The 26,117-nt window shown below is 42.6% G+C and overlaps 1 protein-coding gene across 1 annotated transcript in view; it reads right to left on the reverse strand.

Moving 5' to 3' along the window:
• LOC110502803 (Usher syndrome type-1G protein homolog) overlaps nt 1–23,549 on the reverse strand; it is a 31,766-nt gene extending 8,217 nt beyond the window's left edge. Inside the window, exons 1-2 of the mRNA XM_021581097.2 lie at nt 22,735–23,549; nt 10,620–10,845 (exon numbers count right to left, since the gene is read on the reverse strand). Coding sequence (XP_021436772.2) covers nt 10,620–10,845; nt 22,735–22,898 — 390 coding nt within the window. The 5' untranslated portion in view covers nt 22,899–23,549. The remainder of the gene's footprint in view (nt 1–10,619; nt 10,846–22,734) is intronic.
• Between the last annotated feature and the right edge of the window lie 2,568 nt (nt 23,550–26,117).

Below are 26,117 nucleotides of genomic sequence, written 5' to 3' on the forward strand. Positions count from 1 at the left end.
TCAAGCAGTAAGTGATTTTCTCTAGTGGGATACAACTATTAACTTCTGATAGCCACATTGCAACTGGCAGGGAGGAATCCAATTTACATTTCAAGGCAATACATTTCTTGGCAATCACTAGCAATATTTCTGTTAGCTTTATAGTATGGCTTTGCCTAAGATTGGTGTTAGTAAAGTTACCCAGTAGACAGACCTCCGGATCTAAAGGGAATGCAACCCCGTGAATTGAGGATATGGTATCGCATATCCCCTGCCAGAAACCGTGTAGTTTTGAACACTGCCAAGTGGAATGGAGGAATGTTCCTTCATCTGAGCCACATCTAAAACATTGAACATGTGCAGTCTAGACGGGGTGATATAGAGCTGATGGAGGAAATTAAACTGGATCAGTCTGTATCTGGAGTTCAATGTGGATGTAACGCCATCCCTGCATAGGTCACTCCATAGATCCTCATCAAGATCAATACCCAGATCTTTTCCCGATCTAAGTCGGGGTTTATCTAGCCCAGGCAGTGTTAGTCCTGACATAAGAGCATCGTAAACACAGGAAATGGTCTTGAACAGTGGTTGGTCTGAGTGGTAGAGTTGTTCAATAGGTGACATCTTAGGTAGGTTCCATTGTCCCTTGACAGTCACCCTAATAACGTTTCGTAGTTGTAGGTAGCTAAAGAAGTCCCTGTTAGGCAAGTGGTATTTCTGTTTCAGCTGACCAAAAGACATAAGAACTGCCTCCTCATAACAATGTTCCAGAAGAGTGGTACCCTTATCAGACCATGGTCTAAAGTTACTACTGGAAAAACATAGGGATCGATCTATTGTTCCATAAAGGGTTTTTAGGGGAAAGGAATCCCCCTCGTCTGAACAGCTCATGCATTTTGCACCATGACAGGACAGAATGTAGAATTAAAGGGTTGTCTGTGATGGTTTTTATAGATTTTCTGTCCCATTTGTAAAACAATTCTGCCCCAGTGTCATCATTTACCTCAAGCTTTTCAATGTTCAACCATGAGGGAGAGGGACCATTGTCAAACCTCTGAGCCAGAAACCTAGACTGTGCAGCCCAGTAGTACATTCTAAAATTGGGGAGGTTTAAGCCCCCTTGACCGTAATGAAGGGTCAGTTTATCCAGGCTAACCCTAGGGGTTTTGCCGTGCCAGATAAACCGTCTGGTCAGCTTGTCGAGAGAGGAAAAAAATGCTGCGGGAACAAGGATAGGGAGAGATTGAAACAAATATAGAAATCTGGACAGGACATTCATTTTAATTACATTGATTCTACCCAGTAGTGCGAGGTGAGTCCATCCATTTACAAAGGTCACCCTCCACCTTTTGCAACAAACTGGCCAGGTTGAGTTTATAGAGGTTGTTCAGATTACCATCCACCATTATGCCCAAATATGTGAAGCCCATAGGTGACCATCTAAAAGGAAACTTGTGCTTGATGGTATGATGGTCAAAGACAGACAACGGTAAGATTTCGCTTTTATCAAAATTGACCTTATATCCAGAGAAAGAACTATAAGACTGTAGTAGGACATGCAAGTGAGAGAGGGAGTGTTCCGGGTTGGTTAGAAATAAGATAAGGTCGTCCGCAAAGAGTGATAATTTATGGGTATGGGGGCCCACCTCAAAGCCATGTATGTCAGGGCATGTTCTAATAGCCTCAGCCAACGGTTCGATGGTGAGGGCAAAGAGGTGGGGGCTAATTGGGCAACCTTGTCCGTTCCCCCTATAGAGAGGGAAAGAGGAGGAAGTAATCCCATTGGTAGCAATCCTAGCTTTAGGAGATTTGTAGAGTGATTTTATCAAATTTACAAACACGATACCTAAACCATACTTTTCCAAGACACGAAAGAGGTACGGCCATTCAACCCTATCAAAGGCCTTTTCAGCATCGAGGGAGACTGCGACACTAGGTATTTTGTTTTTGTTAGCAAGATGAATTATATCAAAGAACCTTCTGAGATTATTGGAGGACAATCTATTAATTAGGAAGCCAGTCTGATCTGGGTTGACCAACAGGGGAAGACATGACTCCAGTCTCTTAGATAGCATCTTGGTGACCAGTTTACAATCTGTGTTAAGGAGAGATATTGGTCTATATGAGGCGCACTTTAGCGGATTTATTAGAAGGTAAGGATTTAATAGCCTCCAACAATTCAGGAACTGAGAAGCGTTCACTCAGGCGCTCTCTGTCTTCCTCTGACAGGCATAGGAGGTTGAGAGAGAAGAGAAAGGAGTCGATCTCTGATAAATCATCGCTTGAATGGGAAGTGTAGAGGTCTTCATAGGATTTCTTACAAGTATTTCAGTAGGGTCATTAGTAAGAGTTTCTATAGCATTAATTGTCCTCTTACTTTCCTCTGCTTTCAGTTGCCATGCCAATACTTTGTGAGCTTTCTCTAAAAGCTCGTAATACCGCTGTTTTGATTTAGTGATGGCCCTTTCAGCTTGATATGTGTTCAGAATATTATATTTCAGTTTTTTATTTACCAAAAGCCTGTATAGATCTTTAGTCGGGCCTCTTTGGTAGGTTTTCTCTAGCTCTGAGATTTCAGATTCAAGGGCACTCAGTTCCGCACCGTGTTTTCTCTTCAGCCCTTTAGTATAGGAAATAATCTGTCCCCTCAGATAGGCCTTCAATGTGTCCCAAAGAATGAAGCTGTCAGGAGCAGAGGGTTTGTTTGTCAAAGTAAAAATATTGATCTGCTCTTTGATGAATGCACAAAATTCAGGTTGCTTTAGGAGTGTAGAATTTAGTCTCCAACTATATGCTCCATTTACCTTGGTAGGAATAGAGATTGATAATACCAGAGGAGAATGGTCACTAAGCAATCTGAGGAGATACTCGATATCTAACACTCTATGAAACAGTTGGGTCGATAGTAAAACGTTGTCTATGCCTGTGTGTGTCTTGTTGTTTCAACTTTGGTTTGAAAACAGAAGTGACCTACAGTGCCTTGCGAAAGTATTCGGCCCCCTTGAACTTTGCGACCTTTTGCCACATTTCAGGCTTCAAACATAAAGATATAAAACTGTATTTTTTTGTGAAGAATCAACAACAAGTGGGACACAATCATGAAGTGGAAATACATTTATTGGATATTTCAAACTTTTTTAACAAATCAAAAACTGAAAAATTGGGCGTGCAAAATTATTCAGCCCCCTTAAGTTAATACTTTGTGGCGCCACCTTTTGCTGTGATTACAGCTGTAAGTCGCTTGGGGTATGTCTCTATCAGTTTTGCACATCGAGAGACTGAATTTTTTTCCCATTCCTCCTTGCAAAACAGCTCGAGCTCAGTGAGGTTGGATGGAGAGCATTTGTGAACAGCAGTTTTCAGTTCTTTCCACAGATTCTCGATAGGATTCAGGTCTGGACTTTGACTTGGCCATTCTAACACCTGGATATGTTTATTTTTGAACCATTCCATTGTAGATTTTGCTTTATGTTTTGGATCATTGTCTTGTTGGAAGACAAATCTCCGTCCCAGTCTCAGGTCTTTTGCAGACTCCATCAGGTTTTCTTCCAGAATGGTCCTGTATTTGGCTCCATCCATCTTCCCATCAATTTTAACCATCTTCCCTGTCCCTGCTGAAGAAAAGCAGGCCCAAACCATGATGCTGCCACCACCATGTTTGACAGTGGGGATGGTGTGTTCAGCTGTGTTGCTTTTACGCCAAACATAACGTTTTGCATTGTTGCCAAAAAGTTCAATTTTGGTTTCATCTGACCAGAGCACCTTCTTCCACATGTTTGGTGTGTCTCCCAGGTGGCTTGTGGCAAACTTTAAACAACACTTTTTATGGATATCTTTAAGAAATGGCTTTCTTCTTGCCACTCTTCCATAAAGGCCAGATTTGTGCAATATACGACTGATTGTTGTCCTATGGACAGAGTCTCCCACCTCAGCTGTAGATCTCTGCAGTTCATCCAGAGTGATCATGGGCCTCTTGGCTGCATCTCTGATCAGTCTTCTCCTTGTATGAGCTGAAAGTTTAGAGGGACGGCCAGTTCTTGGTAGATTTGCAGTGGTCTGATACTCCTTCCATTTCAATATTATCGCTTGCACAGTGCTCCTTGGGATGTTTAAAGCTTGGGAAATCTTTTTGTATCCAAATCCGGCTTTAAACTTCTTCACAACAGTATATCGGACCTGCCTGGTGTGTTCCTTGTTCTTCATGATGCTCTCTGCACTTTTAACGGACCTCTGAGACTATCACAGTGCAGGTGCATTTATATGGAGACTTGATTACACACAGGTGGATTGTATTTATCATCATTAGTAATTTAGGTCAACATTGGATCATTCAGAGATCCTCACTGAACTTCTGGAGAGAGTTTGCTGCACTGAAAGTAAAGGGGCTGAATAATTTTGCACGCCCAATTATTCAGTTTTTGATTTGTTAAAAAAGTTTGAAATATCCAATAAATGTCGTTCCACTTCATGATTGTGTCCCACTTGTTGATGATTCTTCACAAAAAAATACAGTTTTATATCTTTATGTTTGAAGCCTGAAATGTGGCAAAAGGTCGCAAAGTTCAAGGGGGCCGAATACTTTCGCAAGGCACTGTATGTGTCTCTTTAGGAAGGAAACAACAATAAACATAGAAAAAAATATATAATAATAATCCCACCCACCCCGATTGTCAGACTAAAACAACAATCCCAACAATCAAACATGAATACACTTGTAGAGATACGTTGCTGCTCGGTTTCCATCTTGCTCTTACTAGCTAAACCTTGGCGTAAACTAAAACCTGCAAGTTGAAAACAAACGTTGTGAATAGACATTTATGGCTGAATATTTACTGCCCTCTGTAAGGGCTGCTTGAGTCTCTTTTCTGAAGAGAAACATAAATGAGGGGGAAAGCAGTGGGCCTAAGCCCACTTATTTGCTTCGCCCAGTGGATATTGACTAAACCAAAATATACTCTCCTGTAAATGTAATAGAACTCACCCCGGAAAGATACGGTTAGTTGAAAATAAGCAAATCAATTATAGCGACTGGATAGCGAGGTAAAAGGATCCAAATTCCAAGAAGATATCAGCAGTTCAGTCCGGATAAGAGAAAACAAACAAACTGCATCTTATCCCTCAGAGAGACCGCCCTGGTTCAGACGCGGTTCAGTTATTTGAGAAAAGTGAATACTTCTCCCGGTGTGTTGAAGAGATGGCTTCGGCCGATGTACTGAACTTTCATCCGCGCAGGGTGGATGAGGTATCCGGTGATGTTCCTCTTCTTCAGTGCTTTGGCGGCAGGTCTGAACTGCTTGTGACGTCTGGCGAGATCCGCGCTCATATCCGGGAAAAGGCCGACCCTCTTGCCATCGATAGTGATTTCCCCTTTGGCTCTTGCGAGTTGCAGTATCTTCTCTCTGTCTTGGAAACGGAGGAACCTGATCAGGACGGCCCGAGGGGGATCATCTGGCCGGGGTTTCGGGCGCTGATGTTCTGTGGGTGCGTTCGATTACCAGCGGCTTGGTGAGGTTGATTATGCCTACGACATCTGGGATCCAATGAGTGAAGAAACGGACCGGGTCACGGCCCTCGCTGTCCTCTTTCAATCCAACCACACGGATATTACTACGTCTGCTCTGGTTCTCCATCTGGTGTACCTTGTTTTTCAGGTAGGCTTTGTCCTTCTGCAGTTGTATCAGAACCTGGTCATGTCGAGCGACGGTATCTTCAACTGTGCTAATGTGCAACTCAGCCTCAGTCGTTCTCAAGGAGATCATTCATGGAGGATTTCAGGTCGTCAATGGAAAAATGGAGTTCAGTTGATTTCTTGTCAATTTTCATAGAAAGACCTTTGTTACCATCATGAATTTCCCGGAGGAGAGCAGCCAGCATGTCGGCAGGCTCGCAAGAGGCTGAGAGCAACAGTCTGGAACTGTCGTCTGAGTTATGAGGGCTAATGCTAATCTTGCTAGCTGTAGCGTTATCGTTATCTTGGGAATCAACGTTTTGGTCATCCTTCTTGCTTCTCGGTCGGAGGTCCATGGCTCTTTGGGAAGGTAAGTACTTGACAATTTATCAGCCGATGTTAGAATATTGTTTCAATTTTGTTATTTAGGTAATAATAGAAGAACTTTGAAGAGCTCGGTTTGTCAACGTCTGCTCAGCTCCGCGGCATCATGTGCTCCCTACTGTTATTCCTTTTGAGTCAGAATCTCCACCCTACAAAGTCATGTTAGGATATATCAGTTATCCTGTTAGAGCTTTTGTGCGAAATCTACTGCGTTGTTTCACGTGCAACATTTTTTAAATGTTTTATTTATTTCACCTTTATTTAACCAGGTAGGCTAGTTGAGAACAAGTTCTCATTTACAACTGCGACCTGGCCAAGATAAAGCATAGCAGTGTGAACAGACAGCAACACAGAGTTACGCATGTAGTAAACATTAAACAAGTCAAAAATGAAAAAAATAGTCTATACACATTGTGCGCAAAAGGCATGAGGAGGTAGGCGAATAATTACAATTTAGCAGGTTAACACTGGAGTGATAAATGATCAGATGGTCATGTGCAGGTAGAGATACTGGTGTGCAAAAGAGCAGAAAAGTAAATAAATAAAAACAGTATGGGGATGAGGTAGGTAAATTGCGTGGGCTATTTACTGATGGACTATGTACAGCTGCAGTGAACGGTTAGCTGCTCAGATAGCAGATGTTTAAAGTTGGTGAAGGAGATAAAAGTCTCCAACTTCAACGATTTTTGCAATTCGTTCCAGTCACAGGCAGCAGAGAACTGAAAGGAAAGGCGGCCAAATGAGGTGTAGGCTTTAGGGATGATCAGTGAGATACACCTGCTGGAGCGCTTGCTACAGGTGGGTGTTGCCATCGTGACCAGTGAACTGAGATAAGGCGGACCTTTACCTAGCATGGACTTGTAGATGACCTGGAGCCAGTGGGTCTGGCGACGAATATGTAGCGAGGGCCGGCCGACTAGGGTATACAGGTCGCAGTGGTGGGTGGTATAAGGTGCTTTAGTAACAAAGCGGATGGCACCGTGATAAACTGCATCCAGTTTGCTGAGTAGAGTATTGGAAGCCATTTTGTAGATGACATCGCCAAAGTCGAGGATCGGTAGGATAGTCAGTTTTACTAGGGTAAGTTTGGCGGCGTGAGTGAAGGAGGCTTTGTTGCGAAATAGAAAGCCAATTCTAGATTTGATTTTGGATTGGAGATGTTTGATATGAGTCTGGAAGGAGAGTTTATAATCTAGCCAGACACCTAGGTACTTATAGATGTCCACATATTCTAGGTCGGAACCATCCAGGGTGGTGATGCTAGTCGGGCGTGCGGGTGCAGGCAGCAAACGGTTGAAAAGCATGCATTTGTTTTTACTAAGAGCAGTTGGAGGCCACGGAAGGAGTGTTGTATGGCATTGAAGCTTGTTTGGTCATTCATGGTCATGTTGCATCAAATCAAATTGTATTAGTCAGATGTGCCGAATACAACCTTACAGTGAAATGCTTACTTATACGCCCTTAACCAACAATGCAGTTTAAAGAAAAATAAGTGTTAAGTAAAAAATAGATAAGTAAAAAATAAAAAAATAAAAATAATTAAAGAGCAGCAGTAAAATAACAGTAGCAAGGCTATATACAGAGGGCAGCGGTACAGAGTCAATGTGCAGGGGCACAGGATAGTTGAGGTAATATGTACATGTAGGTAGAGTTAAAGTGACTATGCATAGATAATAAACAGAGTAGTAGCAGCGTAAAAAGAGAGGGGGGGGAGCAATGCAAATAGTCTGGGTAGCCATTTGATTAGCTGTTCAGGATTCTTATGGCTTGGGGGTAGAAGCAGTGTGTAGGAGGGAGATTCCTAGATGTGGGAAGTGTGTAGGAGGACAAGGACAGAGAATTGTGTAGTTTTGGTGGATACAGTTGTGTGTGTTACCTGAAGGGGTGCCCATGTTGCTGGCAATCGGAAGTGTCCGGTGCAAGAGATGCAGGTTGAAATGGCCACAGTCAGAGTAGTGCATTAAATGACGTATGCTGAGACAAAAGTAGAGGATGGTTCAAGGGTTCTGAGAGAATCCCTGTGAGTAGACCGAGGCCTATGAGTGATTTATGCTTCAGTAAGGTTGGCTTCTTAGCGTTCATAGCAATGGTTATCAACTGTACCGCAGAGATGGAACGTAAATCACAGAAAGTAGATGTGGTGGCAGCAGCAGATTAAAGTTTTTGAAATATACCCACATTGGCTGTATTCCAATAGGAATTACACATGACCTTGCAGGCCAGATGTGGCCTGTAAACCATGAGTTTCAGGCCATTGTATTAAACTTAGAAAAAAATATTTACATTTGTTCCTAAAGTGGTACAAACACTTGTCACTGTAGTGGTACCCTGTAAGGTCATCCTGTTTACATTCCGTTATAAGTGCATACTTGTACCCCAGTTCATACACCAGGCCTGGAAGTAAGTTTCCCAAAACCGAAAAAGGATTTCAGATTTCCTGCTTCCATTTACAGAAAAAGCCCCCCAAAAAATGTGCAACCTTGCCTGTAAATCACATTATGTTGGTTTTCAAAGTGATGTGTAATTTCTATTGGAATAAGACAGAGTTAGGATGTCCAACAGTTGGAATTTTTTATTGACCTTCAACCTTCATTCAGAATGACTACCAAGGGTAGGGTTATGATGAGACAACCTAAACATTTAAACTGGAGCAAAAAATCTAACTAACATTGAATTAGTTAAAAAAAAAAAGTATTATTTTTCTTTGTGTAGCATAAGATTAATCAATGTATATGAACAAACATAGATAATGAAAGAAACCATTTTTCTAAAAATCTACCTGCAATAGAACATGCTGTGAAATATGATAATGATGAGTGTGGTTTGATTCAAAGTGATGGTATGAGTTTCAGGTCCCTCTATTAGGGTAAAACTAGGCCCCCAAAATAAGGCCTTAATTATGCTGTACGTATGGTATTATGGTATCTCTCCACCAGCTTCATGAGGTAGTCACCTGGAATGCTTTTCAATTAACAATTATGCCTTGTTAAAGTTCATTTGTGGAATTCCTTTCCTTCTTAATGTGTTTAAGCCAGTCAGTTGTGTTGTGACAATGTAGGGGTGGTATACAGAAGATAGCCCTATTTGGTAAAAGACCAAGTCCATATTATGCCAAAAACAGCTCAAATTAGCAAAGAGAAACGACAGTCCATCATTACTTTAAGACATGCAGGTCAGTCAATGGGGAAAATGTCAAGAACTTTGAACGTTTCTTCAAGTGCAGTAGCAAAAACCATCAAGCACTATGATGAAACTGGCTCTCATGAGGACCGCCATAGGAAAGGAAGACCCAGAGTTACCTCTGCTGCAGAGGATAAGTTCATTAAAAAGTTACCAGCATCAGTAATTACAGCCCAAATAAATGCTTCACAGAGTTCAAGTAACAGACACATCTCAACATCAACTGTTCAGAGGAGAATGTGTGAATCAGGCATTCATGGTCAAATTGCTGCAAAGAAACCACTACTAAAGGACACCAATAAGAAGAGACTTGCTTGGGCCAAGAAACACGAGCAATGGACATTAGATCGGTGTAAATCTGTCCTTTGGGCTGAGTCCAAATTTTAGATTTTTGGTTTTGAGAGTAGGTGAACAGATGATCTCCACAAGTGTGGTTCCCACCGTGAAGTATGGAGGAGGAGATATGATGGTGTTATGATGGTGTGGAGGTGCTTTGCTGGTGACACTGTCAATGATTTATTTAGAATTCAAGGCACACTTAGCCAGCATGGCTACCACAGCATTCTGCAGCGATATGTCATCCTATCTGGTTTGCGCTTAGTGGGAATATCATTTGTTTTTCAACAGGACAATGACCCAACACACATCCAGGCTGTGTAAGGGCTATTTGACCAAGAATGAGAGTGATGGAGTGCTGCATCAGATGACCTGGCCTCCACAATCATCCAACCTCAACCCAATTGAGATGGTTTGGGATGAGTTGGACCGCAGAGTGAAGGAAAAGCAGCCAACAAGTGCTCAGCATATGTGGGAACTCCTTCAAGACTGTTGGAAAAGCCTTCCAGGTGAAGCTGGTTGTAAGAATGCCAAGATTGTGCAAAGCTGCCATCAAGGCAAAGGGTGACTACTTTGAAGAATCTAAAATGTAAATATATATATATTTGTTTAACACTTTTTTGGTTACTACATGATTCCATATGTGTTATTTCATAGTTTTGACATCTTCACTATTATTCTATAATGTAGAATATAGTACTAAATAAAGAAAAACCCTTGAATGCATAAGTGTGTGTGTGTGTGTGTGTGTGTGTGTGTGTGTGTGTGTGTGTGTGTGTGTGTGTGTGTGTGTGTGTTTGTGCGCATATTTATTTTAGGATCTCACTTGGTGAAGTCCACAGTACCGAGAATGGATGAATGCAACAACTATGTCTCTGTCACTAACAAATACAGTCATGGGTGGTAATGCTACAACTTACTGGAAAGGCAACACACTCTGGGAAATATTTGAATAAGGCTTTACACTAAGCAGTGTTTTAATTTAACATTGTTCGGTGTCTATATGGATCCATTGACTCAACACTTTCTGTGTTATTTAGTTATTTTTTGACACTGGAGAATTTGCTGTCACCTTGGGGTTGAGGGCCGACTGCTTGGCGGCGATGGAGTCCAGGTACCGGACACAGTCCATGTGGCTCTTGGTGGCGGCCATGTCGAGGGGCGTGTGGTAGTCATTGTCCAGGCACCACACGTTGGCTCCGAACGACACCAGGAAGGATAGGCAGTTGTGATGGCCGTTGGCGGCGGCCAGGTGGAGCGGAGTGTTCCCCCAGATATCACACTTGTCCTGGTCACCTCTGGGAGAGGGAGAGAGGGAAAAGGAACAGAGGGATTAAGAGCATATGTTACAGAGTACACAATAAAACATACATAGTCCTTTTACTCCTACTGCAGCATCGGCCATCAATAACAGCTGTCAACAGAATAAGTACTCAAATTATTGCATGTTTATGGAGAACATTTAATTCTACGAATAGGTGTAACCTATATGTACTTATGTGTGACACACTTATGGGTTTGCACAGAGAGTTATATTTCACTTCTGGCTTTGCGGGTCAGGGTCCCTCCCCTTCCTGTGTTCCCCCCGTTGTGGTGTGATCAATAATTGACTGGGTGCAGGTAAAACATTACAGTGGTGTTACCATGTATTATTCAACACATGGGCCGAGAGTCTTTTTTTCTCACAGACACCCAGAGAAGCTGTGACTACACAGAGCCACAAGGTCAACACCTGTGCCATGTCCAGATGCCAAACGTTGTCGAACGTGATTCCTTGTTCTACATGCCAGCGAGGCATGTTTGTTTTACATAGCATACAGTGACTTCGGAAAGTAATCAGATCCCTTGACTTTTTTCACATTTACAGCCCTACTCTAAAAAAATACATATTTTTATTTTATTTAACTAGGCAAGTCCGTTAACAACAAATTCTTATTTACAATGACGGCTTACCAAAAGGCAAAAGGCCTCCTGCGGGGACAGGGGCTGGGATAATTTGTTTTTATTTATTTAATATATAAACTCAGCAAAAAAAAGAAATGTAACTTCTTCAAGATCCTGTCTTTCAAAGATAATTAGTAAAAATCCAAATAACTTCACAGATCTTCATTGTAAAGTGTCACATGCATGACGCTGGAGAGATGAAGCAGGTACGGGGAGTCAAACATTTAATACAGAACAGACATGGAAGGAGACAGAAACAGCATCAGCAAACGAGTAATACAGACAAAAAAACAATTAATGCAGCAGCAGGGAACAGAGCAAGGGAACTGATAAATATAGGGGAGGAAATAAACAGGTGATTACTGAGTCCAGGTGAGTCCAGTATCGCTGATGGGTGTGACGAGGGAAGGCAGGTGTGCGTAATAGATGGCAGGAGTGCGTGATGCAGGGCAGTAAAGGGTATAAACACTGTTTCCTATGCTTGTTCAATGAACCATAAACAATTCATGAACATGAACCTGTGGACACTAACAGCTTACAGACGGTAGGCAATTAAGGTCACAGTTATGAAAACTTAGGACACTAAAGAGGCCTTTCTACTGACTGAAAAACACCAAAAGAAAGATGCCCAGGGTCCCTGCTCATCTGCGTGAACATGGCTGCTTAGGCATGCTTCAAGGAGGCATGAGGACTGCAGATGTGGCCAGGGCAATAAATTGCAATGTCTGTACTGTGAGACGCATAAGACAGAGCTACAGGGAGACAGCATGGATAGTTGTGGCAGACCACGTGTAACAACAACTGCACAGGATTGGTACATCCGACATCACACCTGCGGGACAGGTACAGGATGGCAACAACAACTGCCCAAGTTACACCAGGAAAGCACAATCACTCCATCAGTGCTCAGACTGCCCGCAATAGGCTGAGATGCTGGACTGAGGGCTTGTAGGCCTGTTGTAAGGCAGGTCCTCACCAGACACCAGACAGGACTGGCAAAAAGTGCTCTTCACTGACGAGTCGCGGATTTGTCTCACCAGGGGTGATGATAGGATTTGCGGTTATCGTCGAAGGAATGAGCATTACACCGAGGCCTGTACTCTGGAGCGGGAAGGATTTGGAGGTGGAGCGTCCGTCATGGTCTGGGGCGGTGAGTCACAGCATCATCAGACTGAGCTTGTTGTCATTGCAGGCAATCTCAACGCTGTGCGTTACAGGGAAGACTTCCTCCTCCCTCATGTGGTACCATTCCTGCAGGCTCATCCTGACATGACCTTCCAGCATGACAATGCCACCAGCCATACTGCGTGATTTCCTGCAAGACAGGAATGTCAGTGTTCTGCCATGTCCAGCGGGGATCCCGAATCTCAATCCCATTGAGCACCCCTGTTGGATTGGAGGGGGAGGGCTAGGGCCATTCCCCCCAGAAATGTCTGGGAACTTGCAGGTGCCTTGGTGGAAGAGTGGGGTAACAACTCACAGCAAGAACTGGCAAATCTGCTGCAGTCCATGAGGAGGAGATGCACTGCAGTTCTTAATAAAGCTGGTGGACACACCAGATACTGACTGTTACTTTTGATTTTGACCCCCCTTTCTTCAGGGACATATTATTCCATTTATGTTAGTCACATGTCTGTGGAACTTGTTCAGTTTATGTCTGTCTCAGTTGTTGAATCTTGTTAAGTTCATACAAGTATTTAGGTATGTTAAGTTTGCTAACAATAAACACAGTTGACAGTGAGAGCACGTTTATTTATTTGCTGAGTTGTGTGTGTATATATATATATATATATATATATATATATATATATATATATATATATATATATATATAGATACAGTTGAAGTCTGAAGTTTACATACACCAAATACATTTAAAATACATTTTTGCTCTGATATTACAGTAGCTTGCAAGAAGCTGGTGGCAAGTTACTTTGAATATTACAGAAACATACTTGGCACTATTCAGAGATAGATGAAGATACAGTTGAAGTCTGAAGTTTACATACACCTTAGCCAAATATATTTAAACTCAGTTTTTCAGAATTCCTGACGTTTAATCCTCGTAAAAATTCCCTGTCTTAGGTCAGTTAGGATCACCACTTTATTTTAAGAATGTGAAAAGTCAGAATAATAGTAGAGAGAATGATTGGTTTCAGCTTTTATTTATTTCATCACATTCCCAGTGGGTCAGAAGTTTACATGCACTCAATTAGTATTTGGTAGCATTGCCTTTAAATTGTTTCACTTCGGTCAAACGTTTCAGGTAGCCCGCCACAACCTTCCCACAATAAGTTGGGTGAATTTTGGCCCATTCCTCCTGACAGAGCTGGTGTAACTGAGTCAGGTTTGTAGGCCTCCTTGCTTGTACACACTTTTTCAGTTCTACCCACCAATTTCCTATAGGATTGAGGTCAGGGCTTTGTGATGGCCACTCCGATACCTTGACTTTGTTGTCCTTAAGCCATTTTGCCACAACTTTGGAAGTATGCTTGGGGTCATTCTCCATTTGGAAGACCCATTTGCGACCAAGCTTTCAATTCCTGACATGTCTTGAGATGTTGCTACAATATATCCACATCATTTTCCTTCCCCATTAAGCCATCTATTTTGTGAAGTGCACCAGTCCCTCCTGCAGCAATGCAGCCACATAACATGATGCTGCCACCCCCATGCTTCACGGTTGGGATGGTGTTCTTCGGCTTGCAAGCATCCCCTTTTTTCCTCCAAGCATAACGATGGTCATTATGGCCAAACAGTTCTGTTTTTGTTTCATCAGACCAGAGGACATTTCTCCAAAAAGTACGATCTTTGTCCCTATGTGCAATTGCAAACCGTAGTCTGGGTTTTTTATGGCGGTTTTGGAGCAGTAGCTTCTTCCTTGCTGAACGGCCTAACAGGTTATGTTGATATTGGACTCGTTTCACTGTGGATATAGATACATTTGTACCCCTTTCCTCCAGCATCTTAACAGGGTCCTTTGCTGTTGTTCTGGGATTGATTTGCACCTTTCGCACCAAAGTACGTTCATCTCTAGGAGACAGAACGCGTCTCCTTCCTGAGCGGTATGACGGCTGCGTGGTCCCATGGTGTTTATACTTGCGTACTATTGTTTGTACAGATGAACATGGTACCTTCAGGCATTTGGAAATTGCACCCAAGGATGAACCTGCCTTTTTTTCCGAGGTCTTGGCCAATTTCTTTTGATTTTCCCTTAATGTCAAGCAAAGAGACACTGAGTTTGAAGGTAGGCCTTGAAATACATCCACAGGTACACCTCCAATTGACTCAAATAATGTAAATTAGCCTATCAGAAGCTTCTAAAGCCATGACATCATTTTATGGAATTTTCCAAGCTGTTTAAAGGCACAGTCAAGTTAGTGCATGTACACTTCTGACCCACTGGAATTGTGATACAGTGAATAATAAGTGAAATAATCAGTCTGCAAACAATTGTTGGAAAATGACTTGTGTCATGCACAAAGTAGTGTATGTAAGTGTATGTAAACTTCCGACTTCAAATTTAAATATAGGACAAAACACACATCACGACAAGAGAGACAACACTACATAAGGAGAGACCTAAGACAACAATCTAGCAAGGCAGCAACACATGATAACACAGCATGGTACTGTAGCAGCACAACATGACAATAACATGGTAGCAGCACAAAACATGGTACAAACCTTATTGGGCACAGACAACAGCACGAAGGGCAAGAAGGTAGAGACAACAATACATCACGCAAAGCAGCCACAATGGTCAGTAAGTGTCCATGATTGAGTCTTTGAATGAAGAGATTTGTATAAAACTGTCAGTTTGAGTGTTTGTTGCAGCTCGTTCCAGTCGCTAGCTGCAGCGAACTGAAAAGAGGAGCGACCCAGGGATATGTGTGTGCATTGGGGACCTTTAACAGAAAGTGACTGGCAGAACGGATGTTGTATGTGGAGGGTGAGGGCTGCAGTAGATATCTCAGATAGGGGGGAGTGAGGGCTAAGAGGGTTTTTATAAATAAGCATCATCCAGTGGGTCTTGCAACGGATATAAAGATTACCAGTTTACAGAGGAGTATAGAGTGCAGTGATGTGTCCTATAAGGAGCATTGGTGGAAAATCTGATGGCCGAATAGTAAAGAACATCTAGCTGCTCGAGAGCACCATTACCTGCCGATCTATAAATGATGTCTCCGTAATCTAGCATGGTCATCTGAATAAGGTTTAGTTTGGCAGCTGGGGTGAAAGAGGAGCGATTATGATAGAGGAAACCAAGTCTAGATTTAACTTTAGCCTGCAGCTGTGATATGTGCTGAGAGACGGGCTGTGTACCGTCTAGCCATACTCCCAAGTACTTGTACGAGGTGACAACCTCAAGCTCCAGGCTGTATCACAACCGCCTGTGATTGGGAGTCCCATAGGGCGGCGCACAATTTTCCCAGTGTCGTCCAGGTTTGGCCGGTGTAGGCCGTCATTGCAAATAAGAATTTGTTCTTAATTGACTTGCGTAGTTAAATAAAGTTTAATTAAAATTAAAAAATTAAAAAGCTCTAAACCCTCAGAGGTAGTTGAAGAGGGTTAATAAATGATGTTATGATAAACTGTAAGGTCTTCAGGAGACCTCTGTGTGTGTGTTAAAACCTGTTTTTGAGTGTTGTGACCTTCAGACACTCTCAGAAGGCTTTTAACATTCAGACTCCTCCTGTCTGGATCCCACCGTGGTTATCTGGTTTTCTGAGAACACAAAGCTGCCACAGACTTGATGAAAGCAGCCACCTGTCAGAAGATGCTTACACTCGTTCACATTTTTATGACTATACTTGTGATGAAAGGTCAAGTTTCAGTCAATCCCACTTCTGAGCTTTAATTGCTGATAAGATGGTTACTGCTGTCAAGGGAGGTTAGATTTATTAAAATCTTGTTGCCAGGGAAACTCACACAAGGAGGACTGAGAGAGGCTATATGAGTTACAGGATGTCTTAGACATTTTGCAGAACTTGGGGACCTATCATATACTGTTATACTGTACTCTGTACCATCTTCTGCCTACAATTGTATTACTAAAATGAGTATTTTAATACTTAAACAAAGAGTCTGTGTTTTCTTTCCATTACTAATGTATGTTTGATAAGACCTGATCATTTGTTGAAGAAATTGTAGTAATCACACCTAGTAATCACACCTGTGGGGAGAGGGGCATTCTTCTTACCAAACTACATGACCTTTGTTTTGGAGGTGTTCAGGACAAGGTTAAGGGTAGATAAAGCTTGTTGGACACTAAGAAAGCTTTGTTGTAGAGCATTTAACACAAAATCCAGGGAAGGGCCAACTGTGTATAATACTGTATAATCTGCATATAAATGGATGAGAGAGCTATGTTGTTGATGTAAATTGAGAAGAGCATGGGTCCTAGGATCGAGCCTTGGGGTACTCCCTTGGTGACAGGCAGTAGCTGAGATAAACTCCAAACTGGCTGTCATGTGCCTTTTACTGAGGACTGGCCACTCTACCATAAAGGCCTGATTGGTGCAGAGCTGCAGAGATGGTTGTCCTTCTGTAAGATTCTCCCATCTCCACAGAGGAACTATAGAGCTCTGTCAGAATGACCATCAAGTTTTTAGTCACCTCCTTGACCAAGGACCTTCGCAATTGCTCAGTTTGGCCCTGCGGACAGCTCTAGGAAGAGTCTTGGTGGTTCTTCTTCCATTTAAGCATGATGGAGGCCACTGTGTTCTTGGGGACCTTCAGTTCCGCAGACATTTTTTGGTACCCTTCCCCAGATCTGTGCCTTGACACAATCCAGTCTCAGAGTTCTACAGACAATTCCTTCAACCTCGTGGCTCGGTTTTTGCTCTGACATGCACTGTCAACTGTGGGACCTTAAACAGACAGGTGTGTGCCTTTCCAAATCATGTCCAATCAATTGAATTTACCACAGGTGGACTCCAATCAAGTTGTAGAAACATCTCAAGGATGGTCAATGGAAACAGGATGCACCTGAGCTCAATTTCGAGTCTCATAGCAAAGGGTCTGAATACTCATGTAAATAAATTATTTCTGGGGGGTTTTAAAAATACATTTCCAAACGTTTCTAAAAACCTGTTTCACTTTGTCATTATGGGGTATTGTGTGTAGATTGCTGAACAATTTTTATTTTTATTTATCCTTTTTAGAATAAGGCTGTAACGTAACAAAATGTGGAAAAAGTGAAGGGGTCTGAATACTTTCCAAATGCCCTGTATTTCTATCAAAATGTTGCAAAATGTGCCCCCTCTGGTTGCTAATCTCTACCCTAACTTCTACATGTCTGTAAAAACTGATATTGGATCAGGTCCCCCTCTGCCCATATAATCATATTCATTATGATCTGAAAGGCCAAACTGTTCCTGAATTACTACTCTGAAAATCTACATATGGGCCCATATCCTGGCATACGGTAGTCAATACAGCTGGGCTGCCCAACCCTCTTCCTGGAGATCTACTCTCCTGTAGGTTTTCAGCCCAGCACTAATTTAGCAGTTCTGATTCAGCTAGTTAGGCAGCTAATTAGTAGAATCAGGTGTGTTAAATTAGGGTTGTGCTGAAAACCCACAGGACAGTAGATCTCCAGGAAGAGGGTTGGGCAGTCATGTAATACAGTATCAATTAGTAAAACAATTAGTAAGACAGATCAAATAAAATTTGATTTGATCTGTTTTACTAATTGTGAATATTCTGATACCTCCTACTAACACATTTGATCCTTCATGCATTTATAAATTCGATGTGCATCATCATGTTTTGATTCTCCACCTACAGATTACATCTCATGGTCAATTGTGCTTGACTATCAACAAGACAAACAAGGGATCTGACCCAACAGTCAGCCAACCCTACCCTATGGCCCAGTTACAGACCAAAACAATGGTGGTTGTTACGTAATTAAAACACAGCCTCGTCACTTTTTTGTTTTATGTATAATATTTTAGAAAATAGGCTACAGCTTCTGATATCCAAATCTGTTTGCTCAATCTCTAATCTCTGTGGAATAGACACAGCTGGAATGCAGTTTTAACCAATCAGCATTCAGGATTAGACCCACCCATTGTATAACGAAAAATAATAATACACAAATAGAAAAAGCATAATTTGTATGAAATATGTTACACAGTCAGAGCATCTCCATTCAGTGCTTATTAGTCCAAGATTAAGCAATATGGATCTGGGAAACCACCCAGACCTACATGTACAGCCCCATTATTTTCTTTTTACCTTCTAGATAAGAAAACAAAGAGGCCTGTAAAATGCAGAAAAGAGGTAGGACCAGATCAGCATAGTTCAATTACAGCAAACTGCTTTTACCTTCTAGCAGGCCCTCTGACCTTCACCACAGCTCTGGTCCTGTCCATCCTTAGCTCATCCACCTCCAGCCTGGCCCTGTGGTGTAGCATCAGTCCCCTGGGAGTGTTGTTAGAGGACCAGTCTGCCCAATTAGTCCTATCTGTCACCCTGACCTTTCCTCTTCAGCTAATATCTGTGCTGTTAATATCTACGCTACACCTCTGCCACTGCAGCTTCTCTCAGACATCAGCCTCTACTGCTCTCTCCACACTTAATTACCTCCATGTCTTATAAACCTGTCACTAAGGTCTTGACATATCCCTCAAGTCTCGACCCTACCATCCCCCTTTCCTCCTCTACTGTCTCTCCTCCACGTCTCTATTCCTTGAGTCTCGACCCTACTCTCCTCCTCTGCCCTCTCTCCCTACCCTCCTCCTCTGCCCTCTCTACCTACCCTCCTCCTCTGCCCTCTCTCCCTACCCTCCTCCTCTGCCCTCTCTCCCTACCCTCCTCCTCTGCCCTCTCTCCCTATCCTCTTCCTCCTAATCTCTTCTGCTCTCCTGGGTGCTGTGTCAACCATAGTGGGTTGTCATAGGACAGGGCTCTCTTAAATAGGGAGTAAATACTATACCCTTTCCATCCAAACCTGCTTTGTCCAGCACATAAACCTTCAACAAAAGAGAGGGCTTTTTGCCTATACTGTACACAAAGGTGCTTCAGTAGCTGAAAGAGTAGCTGATTTATCGAATGATAATATAGCCTTACTCCTAAATCCTGAGTCTCTCTTGTTTCCCATTGAAAGTCAGAAAGCACCATTGATAGACCACTGAGGGTGTACAGTGACATACAGTATAGAGTAGGTCCTAATTAGGTGATGTATGCCTAGTGTTTTTTTGTGGGCAACAAAGAGTTTAGCTGTTATCTGGCTGTAGTACTCTGCTACTGTAGCTCACAAGTATAGTCCATGGTAGCCTGCTAGCGGACAATATGGTAAAAGGAGTGGGCCCTTTTAAAAGTTGATCTGATTGAAAACAGCATTTTCATATGTAAATCAACTGGATGTATTACATAGGGAGGAAGGCCCTGTGATACAGAACGTGATACATTAATTCAACTCATAATCAAAGCTACCATCAATGAATATGGGTCCACTCCACCCCTTCACTTCTACTACTTATAGTCGCGGGAACTAGGGGTGCTGAGGGTGCTGCAGCACCCCCTGATATATTGAAATTAAATAAATAAATAAAATATATATTTTTAAAAAGTGTTCACGGGTGCAATAAATCTAACTAACTGATTGGCTTAGTTCAGAAAAATGCATGTTTATCTTTGAAGCATACGATTAATCAATCAATCAATCAATGTACAAACACAGATATTAACAACTTTTTTTATCAACCTGCAGTAGAGTATGCTGGGAAATATGATAATAATGAGTGTGGTTTCGATGGGACTGTTTTACCCTCAACAGTGTAAAACAATAACTCTGGTTATTAACACCAACAAATGGGAGTTATTTTTAGGGATGCACGATATATCTGTGAAGATATCGGAATCGGACGATAGTAGCTAAAAATACCAACATCGACATCGGCCCAATGTCTAGCGTAACGTCGATGTGCAAAACCGATGTCAAAGTTGACGTGCATACCTATATAACGTAGGTACATACCTATATAACGTAGGTACATACCTATATAACGTAGGTACATGACGTAATGACGCCACGTCAAATGTTGCGCTACACGTGCAACACAGCATTCCTAACCTAGCCCACAATGTCTGCTGTGTGGATCGAGCAGTCAACAAGTTGAGCAGAAAGAGTAAAACAAATTCAGCGAGACAACTCAATGGCAAAATCCATTAACGCCAAGATAATGGAATTCATTGCCCTTGATAATCAACTGTTCTCTGTCCTGGGTGATGTTGGCTTTCGCCGACTGGTCGAGCACCGGTACACAATACCAAGTGAGCTATTTTTCAGATGTTGCCCTACCGGAGTTACACAGTAATAGCTTCACTGCTATTAGCTTCACAACTGACATTTGGACCAGCGATATCAGCCCCATAAACATGCTGAGTCTGACAGCACAGTGGGTTGTCAAGGATTTCGTACTGAGGAAAGTCGTATTTCATGCACATGAATGTGCTCGTTGTCATACCGCTGCTGCCATTTCAATGGCATTAGAGAACACATTTGAAACTTGGAAACACTAGCTATCTCCATTTAGACTCAAGAAATTAGCTCATCAACTGCACCTGCAGCAGACGTGATACCCTCTGTCATGCATTGAAACACTTGCTCAACAAAACTGCCGACACAGGCTGTGAACAAGCGATTCAGTGGCATTCTCTCTTTACTGTGTCGCCATCATGCCCGATGCTATGTACAAGGACCACTACTTCAATCCAGACAAGAAACAGGGTTTACGTGAAATGTTACATATGAAGCTGGACAAGATGGAAACGGACACAGTGACAGCGCGCACCGAGGAAGAGAGGCCACAGACAGACAGAGCTGAAACTTCACTGCCTGACATGTATGATGAAATCCTAGTTGAGAATGAAACGACTGAACAAATGAACAACGAAACAGCACAGCAAGTAAGTGAAAGAAATAGGTTTTGATTATGTTTTACTGGTAATGGGTACATCCGTAAAGGCCAACAAAATAACTTTTTGGTCCGTGTGGTGTGTGTGTAACCTTTATTTAACTAGGCAAGTCAGTTAAAAAACAATTCTTATTTACAATGACGGCCTACCCCGGCCAAACCCGGAACACGTTGGGCCAGTTGTGCGCCGCCCTATGGGACTCCCAATCACGGCCGGATGTGATACAGCCTGGATTTGAACCAGGGACTGTAGTGATGCCTCTTGTGCTGAGATGCAGTGCCTTAGACCGCTGCATCCATGTGTGTGTGTGTTAACTATTTAACTGTACTAGAATGATTAAAAGGCCGCTAATATTTTTTGGGCAAGGAAAACATTGGTTATCGGTATCGGCCAAAAATGTAATATTGGTGCATCACTAGTTATTTTACACCACTAAGTGTTAATGCCACTCTTACAGAGCGAAAAATCAACACTGGCAGAAATAAGGTAGAATACAATCTCAAGTTGAATTGCATGTTCAGTCAAGCTAAACTTCTAAACTGAGTTAACATACATTCTCAAGTGTAATTGTATGTTGGATCAGATATGCCCAAATGTTAAGCAAACTCACAATCTTATTGCAGCTAGTTGCCTTACAATTGTAAATTGAAGCAACATATTTTTTTCAAGTGTGTGTCTGTGAAGGTGCTTGCGTGTGTGCGTGCATGCATGTATAAGTATTCACGCCACATGGTTGTGAATGGGTATGTGAGAGAATGTTGGGTTGGCCATCCTCCTGCCAGTGACCTTTGCCTTTAATTAGGCTGTTAAAATGGAGGCAAAGAGCTGTCCATCACATCAACAGCACTGTTGGATGGGGTGAGGAGGGTGAAACCAGCCTACATAAATCCTGAGCACTAACAGTCATTTGAATGTACATTTTGTTCCTAGACAGTAATCAGGGCTTCAACCAGCTGACTGGAGGTTTTAGTAGTCTTTTGTAGCTCAACTTCAGGATGGTGGTTTCGATTCCAGTGACCACCTATAGGTAAAATGAGCTATATATCAGAGATAAGATCTTATATATACATACTAGTCACCTCTCTAGCCTATATATGGCTCTGTCTACTGACTTTTCAGATGGAAGGAAGTGAGATATGCACATTGCCATGTGACAGTGACACCTCCACACCTGTTTGTTGATAGTTCAACAGGTAGACCGATTTGCAAAGGGGAAAGCTGAGCAAAATGTTAAGTTAGTTGTCTTGGTGCTGAGTTGCAATTGAAGCTATTGTCTGTGCTATAGGCTGCTTAGGAAACTTAGCGACACATACCCTCTTCCCACAATAAGCCGGAGCGCGTCAAGGTTGCCGTGGTACGCAGCCCATAAAGTCGGTGTCATTCCATCTTCATCAGGCGCATTCAGCTCCTTCCGAGTGGCCTCTCTGAGTAGGTCCAGGTAGCCATCCCGGGCCGCCCGGTGGTACTTGTCGTTCATGGTGCCTATGGCTCCGGTAGCCTGGCTCACGGTCGCTTATTTGGCATCAAGGCGAAGAGCTTGCCCTCCGAAGGGGCAGGTTTGTCCTAAAGGAAGGGGGGTCGTTGGGTCTTCGGTTGTTGCTTCCCTCCGGAAGGAGGTAGTGACTACCGGGGACTGTGGAGAGAAAGAAGCCGGAGCGGTTGCCAGGGACACACTAAGCAGTTGTCAAACAGGGAGGGGTTGTCGCCTCCTAGACCTGTGCAGATCCTCGAGATCTCACTGTAACCATTTGTTTTTGTTTGAACCTACTTAGCACAATTAATTTTGAATGCATTTATTCATTAAACATATTCAACTCAGTCTGAGTTTGGCAAGTAACCAAAAGATTGCAGGTTCGAATCTCTGAGCCTGTGTTGTGCCGAAAATCCCCCCCACCCTTTTTAAAATTTTGTGGCTGGTCAAGAACTTTCTATAGAACAAACTTCACAACCGAAAGGCAACCGAAATTAATAATTAATGTATGTGTGTTATATTAAAGCAATAAACGTTTCAGAACAACTATGCCTGAATTATTATCCCCACACTTTCAAAAACACTAGTCGAATAAGACATAGGAGAGATGACGAATTTTGGATAAGAAATTTATTTATAGACCAATACAAATCGGTAGATTTTGGTACGGGCGACAAATGCATCCGCACAGGGCGGTATCTTGCCGGGGGCGGCACTGGCGCCCCCTGGTGCGGGCGGGGCGAATGAGGGGGTTTAAGGGGGGGGGGGGGGGGGGTTCGCTCAGTGCGCTATACAAGCCAGAACCACAACATACAGTCGTGGCCAAAGTTTTGAGAATGACACAAATATTAATTTCCACAACGTTTGCTGCAAGTAAAACGTTTCTGTACCCATTACTGAGAATGTTGTTGTAGTTAAGGATAAATTGGTCTTCAAGGTATGTTATATTTGTAACATACATACACTAAGTTGACTGTGCCTTTAAACAGCTTGGAAAATTCCAGAAATTATGGCATGCCTTTAGAAGCTTATGTTAGGCTAATTGACATAATTTGAGTCATTTGGAGGTGTACCTGTGGATGTATTTCAAGGCCTACCTTCAAACTCAGTGCCTCTTTGCTTGACATCATGGGAAAATTAAAAGAAATCAGCCAAGACCTCAGGAAAATAATTGTAGACCTCCACAAGTCTGGTTCATCCTTGGGAGCAATTTCCAAACGCCTGAAGGTACCACGTTCATCTGTACAAACAATAATACGCAAGTATAAACAGCATGGGACCACGCAGCCGTCATACTGCTCAGGAAAGAGAAGCGTTCTGTCTCCTAGAGATTAATGTACTTTGGTGCAGAAAAGTGCAAATCAATCCCAAAACCACAGCAAAGGACCTTGTGAAGATGCTGGAGGAAACAGGTACAGAAGTATCTATATCCACAGTAAAACGAGTCCTATATCGACATAACCTGAAAGACCACTCAGCAAGGAAGAAGCCACTGCTCAAAAAACGCCAAAAAAAGCCAGACCACGGTTTACAACTGCACATGGGGACAAAGATCATACTTTTTGGAGAAATGTCCTCTGGTCTGATGAAACAAAAATAGACCTGGTTGGCCATTATGACCATTGTTATGTTTGGTGGAAAAAGGGGGAGGCTTGCAAGCCGAAGAACACCATCCCAACCGTGAAGCACGGGGGTGGCAGCATCATGTTGTTGTGGGTGCTTTGCTGCAGGGGGGACTGGTACACTTCACAAAATAGATGGCATCATGAGGGTGGAAAATTATGTGGATACAGCTCAAGACATCATTCATGAAGTTAAAGCTTGGTCGCAAATGGGTCTTCCAAATGGACAATGACCCCAAGCATACTTCCAAAGTTGTGGCAAAATGGCTTAAGGACAACAAAGTCAAGTTAAAGCCCTGTCCTCAATCCTATAGAAAATTGGTGGGCAGAACTGAAAAAGTGTGTGTGAGCAAGGAGGCCAACAAACTGACTCAGTTACACCAGCTCTGTCAGGAGGAATGGGCCAAAATGAACAAGGCAGTTAACCTACTGTTCCCCATGTAGGCCGTCATTGTAAATAAGAATTTGTTCTTAACTTACTTGCCTAGTTAATTAAAAATACATCGTTTTTTTAACAGTATTTTATTGTAGTTACATATAATTGGTGAAAGCAGGTTGGCATTTGTATATAACAGAATAAGAATGAATATTTGGTGTTTTATATCACTTAGAGTCCTAAACAACGGCTTCCAAACTGGCTGCGATTACAGGGCAAAACAGACCAAAAGGACTTAGAAAAATAGTCAAACAGTAAAGGATTAAGACTTGTTGACACTGTTACCAGTTCACTATACACAATATATTGTTAATAGAACCACTACCATATAGCAGTTCAATTGGTACAGCTTTTTCACTTACGATTACTAGCTTGAATGTTCATTTCTCTACCATAAGCCGCCTCCAACAACATTTTAGAGTATTTGTCAGTTAGTCCAACCAGACTCAGAACCGTCGACCACGTATAACCATGCCAGCCCAGGACCTCCACATCCGGCTTCTTCACCTGTGGGATCGTCTGAGACCAGCTACCTGGACAGCTGATGAAACTGTGGGTTTGCACAACTGAAGGATTTTTGCACAAACTGTCAGAAACAATCTCAGGGAAGCTCATCTGTGTGCTCATTGTCCTCACCAGGGTCTTGACCTGACTGCTGTTCGGCATCATAACCGACTTCAGTGGGAAAATGCTCTCCTTCGATGGCCACTGGAGAAGTGTGCTCTTCACAGATTAATCCAGGTTTCAACTTTACTTAGCAGATGTGTCGCTCTGCATATGGCGCGTGTGGGTGAGCATTTTGCTGATGTCACTGTTGTGAACAGAGTGGCCCATGGTACGGTGGGGTTATGGTATGGGCCGGTATGAGGACAATGAACACAATTGCATTTTATCAATGGCAATTTGAATGCATAGATACCGTGACGAGATCCTGAGACCCATTGTCGTACCATTCATCCGCCGCCACCACCTCATGTTTCTGTATTATAATGCACGGCCCCATGTCACAGTGATCTGTACACAATTTCTGGAAGCTGAAAATGTCCCAGTTCATTCATCCATGGCCTGCATACTCACCAGACAGGTCACCCTTTGAGCTTGTTTGGGATGCTCTGGATTGACATGTTTGACAACGTGTTCCAGTTCCCGCAATATCCAGCAACTTCT

This window comes from Oncorhynchus mykiss, chromosome 23 (genome assembly GCF_013265735.2).
Source record: "Oncorhynchus mykiss isolate Arlee chromosome 23, USDA_OmykA_1.1, whole genome shotgun sequence".
NCBI lineage: Eukaryota > Metazoa > Chordata > Actinopteri > Salmoniformes > Salmonidae > Oncorhynchus > Oncorhynchus mykiss.